At 42.2% G+C, this 10,437-nt stretch overlaps 1 protein-coding gene across 2 annotated transcripts; it reads right to left on the bottom strand.

The window, feature by feature from the left end:
• Window positions 1–173: 173 nt before the first annotated feature.
• On the bottom strand, window positions 174–9,959 carry LOC139413742 (E3 ubiquitin-protein ligase TRIM39-like). Of its 2 annotated transcripts, XM_071161466.1 has the most exons (7): window positions 9,441–9,959; window positions 8,185–8,280; window positions 5,939–6,172; window positions 5,816–5,838; window positions 3,370–3,488; window positions 1,875–2,135; window positions 174–1,366 (listed from the first exon to the last, which is right to left on the bottom strand). In XM_071161466.1, the coding sequence occupies exons 1-7, from the start codon at window positions 9,852–9,854 to the stop codon at window positions 1,092–1,094; spliced, it is 1,422 nt and encodes a 473-aa protein (XP_071017567.1). In that variant the 5' UTR covers window positions 9,855–9,959; the 3' UTR covers window positions 174–1,091. The 2 variants fall into 2 exon arrangements, with proteins under 2 accessions (XP_071017567.1, XP_071017577.1); XM_071161476.1 differs by lacking the exon at window positions 8,185–8,280 and having other exon boundaries at window positions 900–1,366.
• Between the last annotated feature and the right edge of the window lie 478 nt (window positions 9,960–10,437).

Here is a 10,437-nt window from a genome sequence, read left to right on the forward strand (position 1 = left end):
CTCTGCTCTGATAGGTTACACACCCTCCATCACTCTGCTCTGAAAGGTTACAAACCCTCCATCACTCTGCTCTGAAAGGTTACACACCCTCCATCACTCTGCTCTGCTCTGAAAGGTTACACACCCTTCATCACTCTGCTCTGAAATACACTGATACAAAACCACAACAGATCCAATTGCTTTATATGTCTTTATGTTCGTTCATATGGACAAGCTGTGGACAGGTGATAGGTTTTAAAACAGTTGTATGTTTCATGTTAACATTGTTACAGTACTTTAGGCCTGCCTAACTACAATCATTTGTTTGTGTGCATAGATTCTCCTGAAAGCATGGGACAGGAAAACAAGCAAAACCTTTTATGCAAACAATACAGTGTCTATCAAACGTTACAAACGCCTTGTATACTGTACCCTGTCACAGAAAACATATAATGCATCACATTGCTACTGTTAAATGAAATTAGTGCAAATCACATGGAGGTCATACAAGCCCTGCATTCATACCCTCTTATGTAAAGACTAAATGTGTTTTATAGCATGTTTACATTGCTGCACAAGTCAATAATGATCTATTTAAATTAGAACACAGAGAGAGAGAGTCAGTAATTATCTAGTTAGATTAGAACACAGAGAGAGCGAGAGAGTCAGTAATTATCTATTTAGATTAGAACACAGAGAGAGTCAGTAATTATCTATTTAGATTAGAACACAGGGAGAGTCAGTAATTATCTATTTAAATTAGAACCCAGAGAGAGAGTCAGTAATTATCTATTTAGATTAGAACCCAGAGTCAGTAATTATCTATGTAGATTGGAACCCAGAGAGAGTCAGTAATTATCTATTTAAATTAGAACCCAGAGAGAGTCAGTAATTATCTATTTAGATTAGAACCCAGAGAGAGTCAGTAATTATATATTTAGATTAGAACCCAGAGAGACAGAAAACAGTCACGTAGCTGCTTAAAAAATGCCTTTGCTGCAGTAAAGGTGCATCCACATTAAAGCTAATGTTTTAGCCTGTTCTGCAGCAACAGCTTTGTAATGTCCCTTAACTATAGGTTTACCAAATCAGCTCTTAATGAATGAACCAAGCTACTCCGCTGTAACTGTCACCTTCCCGGCTGAGATCCTCAGAGGGTGCCTCTTGCAGGTGTTGGAGAAGTAAGGGAACACTCTCTGGGTGAACTTGTGTTGGAACTTGTAGATGAGCGTGTTGTCTGAGGCGTCGGAGAAGATCACCCTGCCTCTGTCCCAGTCCAGCTGCACTCTGACCTCCTGGGGCCTTCTCTTCAGGACCAGGGGGGTGGCGGTGGCCGTGCGGGCGCGGTATTCACCTCCATAGTAGCAGATGGTCCACAGGCCCCTCTCTAGAATAGAATGCAATAGAATAAAATTGAATAGAATGCAATAGAATAGAATGGAATAGAATAGAATGCACTAGAATAGAATGGAATAGAATGCAATAGAATAGAATGGAATAGAATAGAATGCAATAGAAAAGAATGGAATAGAATAGAATGCAATAGAATAGAATGGAATAGAATAGAATGCAATAGAATTGAATGGAATAGAATAGAATAGAATGCAATAGAATAGAATGGAATAGAATAGAATAGATTATACGTATATATTATTTATTTAACTAGGCAAGTCCGTTAAGAACAAATTCTTATTTACAATGACGGCCTACTCCAGCCAAACCAATAGATACTTTATTGTCCATTTGAGAAAAGGTTTATTTTTGCAGAACTTAACCGCCACACGTACACACATTCACAACGATTGGCACAGGGTCAGCCACAGAGCAGCGCCTCTGGACAGAGAGTTGTTGAAGTTATGTGCCTTGCTCAATGGCACAATGGCAAGAGACGGTACCTGGGCTCGGGGGGAACCACTCCTTCCTTGAGACCGTCTCCCGTGCCACGCCCACGGCCCACTCGCTGTTCACGCCCACCTCCACGTCCCAGGTGTGTCGTCCGGAGTTGAAGCCCTCGGAACCCAGGACACACTCATAGTAACAGAACCTCTCTGGGTTGTCAGGGAGTCGCTCCTCCTCCTCTGTGTACCGCAGGCTGGTCAGATCATCAGACAGAGACAGGCAGACATCAGCCGTGTTGGGGTCAAGAGTCACAGGAGCTGGATGTGAGGGAAGGGAGGGAGGGAGGGAGGGAGGGAGGGAGGGGGGGAGGGAGGGAGGGGGGAGGGAGGGAGGGAGGGAGGGAGAGATTGAGACAGAGAGAGAGAGAATTATTTAGACAGAGAGAGAGAATGAGAGAGAGAGAGAGAGAGAGAGAGAGAGAGAGAGAGAGAATGATTGATTGAGACAGAGAGAGAGAGAATGATTGATTGAGACAGAGAGAGAGGGAGAGAATGATTGATTGAGACAGAGAGAGAGAGAGAATGATTGATTGAGACAGAGAGAGAGAGAGAATGATTGATTGAGACAGAGAGAGAGAGAGAGAGAGAGAGAGAGAGAGAGCACAATTAGACCCAACCAAATCATGAGAAAACAAAAAGATAATTACTTGACACATTGGAAAGAATTAACAAAAAAACAGAGCAAACTAGAATGCTATTTGGCCCTAAACAGAGAGTACACAGCGGCAGAATACCTGACCACTGTGACTGACCCAAAATTAAGGAAAGCTTTGACTATGTACAGACTCAGTGAGCATAGCCTTGCTATTGAGAAAGGCCGCCGTAGGCAGACATGGCTCTCAAGAGAAGACAGGCTATGTGCTCACTGCCCACAAAATGAGGTGGAAACTGAGCTGCACTTCCTAACCTCCTGCCCAATGTATGACCATATTAGAGAGACATATTTCCCTCAGATTACACAGATCCACAAAGAATTCGAAAACAAATCCAAATTTGAAAAACTTCCATATCTACTGGGTGAAATTCCACAGTGTGCCATCACAGCAGCAAGATTTGTGACCTGTTGCCACGAGAAAAGGGCAACCAGTGAAGAACACACACCATTGTAAATACAACCCATATTTATGCTTATTTATTTTATCTTGTGTACTTTAACCATTTGTACATTGTTAAAACACTGTATATATATATATAATATGACATTTGTAATGTCTTTACTGTTTTGAAACCTCTGTATGTGTAATGTTTACTGTTAATTTTTGTTGTTTTTCACTTTATATATTCACTTTGTATGTTGTCTACCTCACTTGCTTTGGCAATGTTAACACATGTTTCCCATGCCAATAAAGCCCTTGAATTGAATTGAATTGAATTGAGAGAGAGAGAGAGAATGATTGATTGAGACAGAGAGTACATTGAGTTATCATTCCTAGGGTACTCAAAACACATTATCTGCACATGCATTGTGGTCTTATGGTCTCCCTCTACTCACTGTATGTAATGACGTCCTGCATCCTCTCCCAGACTCTGTAGTTGAGACAGCCCAGGTGTTTGGCCACGTCCAGCAGAGCTCCTGTCACCTCCTCTGGCTCCTGTACTGTCACCTGAGTCCTGTCAGAAGAAGGTTCATGTGTCAACAGGTTTACAAAATGTATAATCGCTTGTGACAGACAGACAGAGGTAGCCCATGCGAAATTTGGTTATAGGTGAGATTTGGTTGTAGCTGAGATTAGGTTCAAAATTAGATTTGGTTTTCGGTGAGATTAGGTTGTAGGTGAGATTAGGTTATAGGTGAGATTAGGTTGTAGGTGAGATTAGGTTGTAGGTGAGATTAGGTTATAGGTGAGATGAGGTTATAGATGAGATTAGGTTATATGTGCTAAATTAGGTTATAGGTGAGATTAGGGTTGTAGCTGAGATTAGGTTCAAAATTAGATGAGGTTATAGGTGAGATGAGGTTATAGGTGAGATGAGGTTATAGGTGAGATTTGGTTGTAGCTGAGATTAGGTTCAAAATTAGATTTGGTTTTCGGTGAGATTAGGTTGTAGGTGAGATTAGGTTATAGGTGAGATTAGGTTGTAGGTGAGATTAGGTTGTAGGTGAGTTTAGGTTATAGGTGCTAAATTAGGTTATAGGTGAGATGAGGTTATAGGTGAGATGAGGTTATAGGTGAGACGAGGTTATAGGTGAGATGAGGTTATAGATGAGATTAGGTTATATGTGCTAAATTAGGTTATAGGTGAGATTAGGTTGTAGCTGAGATTAGGTTCAAAATTAGATGAGGTTATAGGTGAGATTTGGTTGTAGCTGAGATTAGGTTGTAGGTGAGATTAGGTTATAGGTGAGATTAGTTTATATGTGCTAAATTAGGTTATAGGTGAGATTAGGTTATAGGTGAGATGAGGTTATATGTGAGATTAGGTTATAGGTGAGATTAGGTTATAGGTGAGATGAGGTTATAGGTGAGATGAGGTTATAGGTGAGATTAGGTTATAGGTGATATTAGATTATAGGTGAGATGAGGTTATAGGTGAGATTAGGTTATAGATGAGATCAGGTTATAGGTGAGATTAGGTTATAGGTGAGATCAGGTTATAGGTGAGATTAGGTTATAGGTGCTGAGATTAGGTTATAGGTGCTGAGATTAGGTTATAGGTGCTGAGATTAGGTTATAGGTGCTGAGATTAGGTTATAGGTGAGATGAGGTCATAGGTGAGATGAGGTTATAGGTGAGATGAGGTTATAGGTGAGATTAGGTTATAGGTGAGATTAGGTTATAGGTGAGATGAGGTTATAGGTGAGATGAGGTTATAGGTGAGATTAGGTTATAGGTGATATTAGGTTATAGGTGAGATGAGATTATAGGTGAGATGAGGTTATAGGTGAGATTAGGTTATAGATGAGATCAGGTTATAGGTGAGATTAGGTTATAGGTGAGATGAGATTATAGGTGAGATGAGGTTATAGGTGAGATTAGGTTATAGATGAGATCAGGTTATAGGTGAGATTAGGGTATAGGTGAGATTAGGTTATAGGTGCTGAGATTAGGTTATAGGTGCTGAGATTAGGTTATAGGTGCTGAGATTAGGTTATAGGTGAGATTAGGTTAGAGGTGAGATTAGGTTATAGGTGAGATTAGGTTATAGGTGCTGAGATTAGGTTATAGGTGGTGAGATTAGGTTATAGGTGAGATTAGGTTAGAGGTGAGATTAGGTTAGAGGTGAGATTAGGTTGTAGGTGAGATTAGGTTATAGGTGAGATTATGTTATAGGTGAGATTAGGGTATAGGTGCTGAGATTAGGTTATAGGTGCTGAGATTAGGTTATAGGTGAGATTAGGTTATAGGTGAGATTAGGTTATAGGTGAGATTAGGTTAGAGGTGAGATTAGGTTATAGGTGAGATTAGGTTATAGGTGAAATTGGGTTATAGGTGAGATTAGGTTATAGGTGAGATTAGGTTATAGGTGAGATTAGGTTAGGTTAGAGGTGAGATTAGGTTATAGGTGAGATTAGGTTGGAGGTGAGATTAGGTTGTAGGTGAGATTAGGTTAGAGGTGAGATTAGGTTATAGGTGAAATTAGGTTATAGGTGAGATTAGGTTATAGGTGAGATTAGGTTAGAGGTGAGATTAGGTTATAGGTGAGATTAGGTTGGAGGTGAGATTAGGTTGTAGGTGAGATTAGGTTGTAGGTGAGATTAGGTTAGAGGTGAGATTAGGTTATAGGTGAAATTAGGTTAGAGGTGAGATTAGGTTGTAGGTGAGATTAGGTTATAGGTGAGATTAGGTTATAGGTGCTGAGATTAGGTTATAGGTGAGATTAGGTTAGAGGTGAGATTAGGTTAGAGGTGAGATTAGGTTATAGGTGAGATTAGGTTATAGATGCTGAGATTACAAGATGCACAACTATGAAGGAAAAGAATAGAGCAACACACCCACCTCTCAGAGGTCCTCTTGAAGTTCTAATGGAAAATATGACGTCTTACTTGAAAGGCAAACAATAATATCCTTTTATTACAACCTCTTTTCATACTGTGATCTCGTTCTCTGATGAGTCCGTACCTTGAGGAAGGTTATGTCATCACCAGTGTCCATGGCCTCCACCGTCACCTCAATGGCCTCAGCTAGAGAGTTGATCTGGTCTGTTGTTCTGTCTATCCTGTCCCTCATCCCCTGGGTCTTCTCCTGCTCCTCTTCCTTCAGAGCAGAGATCACAGCAGCTTCCTCGTCTCGGAGGAACTGGTGCAGCTTCTCAAACTGCTGCTGCACCAGGCGCTCGGTCTGCTGTGCCTGGCTCTGCAGGGGTAAACGGGGATAGGGGACGACGGGATAAAGAAGGAATGAAAGGAGGAGATGTAGGAGATGGAGGGAATATCAGAATCCGAATGACCTCATCTCTATCAATACTTTAGCAGTTTATCAAGTGGGATTAGGAGCTCAGGAAATGATGTCAATGATAATGTATACCACTGGATCTACTGTCTGATATCAATGATAATGTACTTCGACTGGATCTACTGTCTGATATCAATGATAATGTACTTCGACTGGATCTATTGTCTGATATCAATGATAATGTACTTCGACTGGATCTACTGTCTGATATCAATGATAATGTTCTTCGACTGGATCTACTGTCTGATATCAATGATAATGTACTTCAACTGGATCTATTGTCTGATATCAATGATAATGTACTTCGACTGGATCTATTGTCTGATATCAATGATAATGTACTTCAACTGGATCTATTGTCTGATATCAATGATAATGTACTTCGATTGGATCTACTGTCTGATATCAATGATAATGTACTTCGAATGGATCTATTGTCTGATATCAATGATAATGTACTTCGACTGGATCTACTGTCTGATTTATAGTATGATAATGTACTTCGACTGGATCTACTGTCTGATATCAATGATAATGTACTTCGACTGGATCTCCTGTCTGATATCAATGATAATGTACTTCGACTGGATCTACTGTCTGATATCAATGATAATATACTTCGACTGGATCTACTGTCTGATATCAATGATAATGTTCTTCGACTGGATCTACTGTCTGATATCAATGATAATGTATTCCACTGTATCTACTGTCTGATATCAATGATAATGTTCTTCGACTGGATCTACTGTCTGATATCAATGATAATGTACTTCAACTGGATCTATTGTCTGATATCAATGATAATGTACTTCGACTGGATCTACTGTCTGATATCAATGATAATGTACTTCGACTGTATGATATTGATATTGTACTTTGACTGCATCTACTGTTTCAACATCAATCCCAGTTATTGTGCTGTTACCATTTCACAGTCCTGATGGGAGTATATTTGATCAATGGTACGACACAGAACTAGTCTCATTCAAACCCAGAAATGATCCATCGTTCTGTCTATCGGATGGATCTGACGCCTTTTGACCCCTCCTAACCTTGATGTGTTCAGCCTGACCCCTCCTAACCTTGTGTTCAGCTGACCCCTCCTAACCTTGATGTGTTCAGCTGACCCCTCCTAACCTTGTGTTCAGCTGACCCCTCCTAACCTTGATGTGTTCAGCTGACCCCTCCTAACCTTGTGTTCAGCTGACCCATCCTAACCTTGATGTGTTCAGCCGGACCCCTCCTAACCTTGATGTGTTCAGCTGACCCCTCCTAACCTTGATGTGTTCAGCTGACCCTCCTAACCTTGATGTGTTCAGCCTGACCCCTCCTAACCTTGTGTTCAGCTGACCCCTCCTAACCTTGATGTGTTCAGCCTGACCCCTCCTAACCTTGTGTTCAGCTGACCCCTCCTAACCTTGATGTGTTCAGCTGACCCCTCCTAACCTTGTGTTCAGCTGACCCCTCCTAACCTTGAATTGTTCAGCTGACCCCTCCTAACCTTGATGTGTTCAGCTGACCCCTCCTAACCTTGATGTGTTCAGCTGACCCCTCCTAACCTTGATGTGTTCAGCCTGACCCCTCCTAACCTTGATGTGTTCAGCTGACCCCTCCTAACCTTGATGTGTTCAGCCTGACCCCTCCTAACCTTGATGTGTTCAGCCTGACCCCTCCTAACCTTGATGTGTTCAGCTGACCCCTCCTAACCTTGATGTGTTCAGCTGACCCCTCCTAACCTTGATGTGTTCAGCTGACCCCTTCTAACCTTGATGTGTTCAGCTGACCCCTCCTAACCTTGATGTGTTCAGCTGACCCCTCCTAACCTTGATGTGTTCAGCTGACCCCTCCTAACCTTGATGTGTTCAGCTGACCCCTCCTAACCTTGATGTGTTCAGCTGACCCCTCCTAACCTTGATGTGTTCAGCTGACTCCTCACAGCTCTGCTTCACAGTGTTCAGAGCCTCCAGCTTCTCTTGTAGAGGTCTCAGGGCAGACGTCAGCTCCCTCTGGGGTCAGAGGTCAGTGGTTAGAGAGAGGTCAGGGGTGAGTCAACATACACATATGTGTGACAGTGATCAACCAAAGATTGTCTCCATCTCACTCGGTTAGGGTTTCTAACAACCAAGTCAGATCAGTTGTACTGTAGGGGAGAGTGGGGTAAGTTGAGCCAAAGGGGTAAATTGAGCCAACCTTGTTTCTAGGAAATCATACACAAAATATATAATTTGACAAAATATTTAGAAAGAGGTCATAATTTCCTGCCGTCTGTGAAGCAAGAAACCACGTGGAAAAAGTGATAAGAAAGAGGTCCAAAAAAACATGGTTTTAATGATGTTTGTATCTAAACCAAAGTAGATCATATTAAGATTGTTTTATACATCAGTTGGAGTCTCTATCAGCTTCAATATGAGGTACTAAACCTGGCGTCCTAAACCTGGCATGAAAGTGCCTCCTTGTAGCTGTGTGGACTAATATAGTCAGAATATTTTCCTTTGGTTAAGTTGAGCCAATGGCCATTGGTTAAATTGAGCCAATGGCCATTGGTTAAGTTGAGCCAATGGCCATTGGGTAAGTTGAGCCACTGGTTGAGCCAATGACAATTTGAGCAAATTGAAGTGTTTTCTTCCCAGGCATAATCCAAGGCATTATCTCTGGCATTATCTCTGGGATATGAGGTAACAACAGGGCCTGACCCATGTTAAAAGTGTTTTAAAAAGTACAAAGTGTTTCTTAGGTGTTAAGCCTGAGTTCAAAGATGCTTAAAATGTTTGGTTTTTTTAAGTGATTGTGATTTGGGAAATAAAAATTGACATGTTTTTTAACAAGGTAGTGGTAAAATTTAATTCAGTTGAGAAATTTGTAGGCGGCTTATCTTACCCTGTCCCGGGCTCAACTTACCTCATAAGGTGTGCCAAGAGACAACTTTTTTTTTTGGACAAGCTATATTTTGAAAACTGTAATGTTTACATGAATTCTGATTATATTCATGGAGCCGTGTTGATTTGGAGTGTTGGGATGGTGTGCGACTGGACTGTGTTTCCCCCGAGGAGCAGTTGTAGTTATGTCACAATTGGCCACTGAACTATTGCAGCTCTGCGTTTGTGGACTCTGAATTCCGCTTTCGTCTCTGAGTATCTGTGTAGGTAGTCAGTCACAACACTCTCACCTTGCAGTCGTGCACAGCCTCCTCCGTGGGACAACACTCGTGGTCGTCGTGCTCCTCGCTCTGACACGCCACACACACCATCTCCTTGTCCTCCACACAATACAACGTCAGCCTCTTCCCATGCAGAGGACACAGCTCCCTGTCCCCGTCCTCTACCCCTCCATCCCTGCCCCGCCGCGGCTGCCCTTGGAACAGGGAGTCCAGCAGTCTCTTCAGGACGCAGTCCAGCAGGTCTCTGCCATAGCAGATGGTACAGCCCCCCTGGCCCAGCTCGCCCTCACACAGCCCCAGGCAGGCCTCACACAGGCTGTGGCCACACGGCAGGACCAGGGGCCCTGCTCCCTGACAGCCCGGGCACACAGCCTCTTCCCTGGGGAGAGAGGGCTCATCACCCCTTTGCTGCTCAGACGCCATGGAAACAGATTGATCTCTCCTTGATCACTGGATCTTTGATAGGTGCCTCTTGCTACAGTATTATGGTCTGTTGCTCTGCTACTCTCTGCAGCCGCTTGCTTAATGTTTCATGCGTAGCAGTGATTACACAATCACTGGTGCTGTTTGGCCACAACAGGAAACCCCCCTGGTGGCTATTTATAGTCAGGTGTTACTGTTTTTAGACAGACGGGCGGACAGCTCTCAATGGCTCGTATCAGAAACACGACCCTTAAACAGAAGTTTCAAAATGTTTCAGCTCCGTGTTCATCCTTTTCCAGCACCACCCCAACATCAACATCTGGGTAAACAATGTGTTTCTATGTTTTCTAGTAAACCTGATAGAGGAAGATTCATTCGGGAAGTTTTCAGACTTTTTACCACATTTAGTTATGTTACAGTTTAATTCCCAAATGGATTAAATAACAAAATGTCTTCGTAAAATCTACACACAATACCCCCATAATGACAAAGTGAAAACAGGTTTTATAGAAATGTATTAAAAACATAAATACCTTTTATTTATATAAGTATTCAGACCCTTTGCTATGAGAATCGAATTTGA

The sequence above is a fragment of the Oncorhynchus clarkii genome, chromosome 1, assembly GCF_045791955.1.
Source record: "Oncorhynchus clarkii lewisi isolate Uvic-CL-2024 chromosome 1, UVic_Ocla_1.0, whole genome shotgun sequence".
In the NCBI taxonomy this organism is placed as follows: Eukaryota; Metazoa; Chordata; class Actinopteri; order Salmoniformes; family Salmonidae; genus Oncorhynchus; species Oncorhynchus clarkii.

Bases quoted from the DNA above. Each gene is read 5' to 3' on its own strand.
- LOC139413742 (XM_071161466.1), bottom strand. From the start codon at position 9,854: ATGGCGTCTGAGCAGCAAAGGGGTGATGAGCCCTCTCTCCCCAGGGAA. The intron at 5,839-5,938 runs GTACGGACTCAT...ATTTTCCATTAG, and splicing joins ATGACATAACCTTCCTCAAG to AACTTCAAGAGGACCTCTGA. The intron at 1,367-1,874 runs GTACCGTCTCTT...ATTCTATTCTAG, and splicing joins GTGGTTCCCCCCGAGCCCAG to AGAGGGGCCTGTGGACCATC.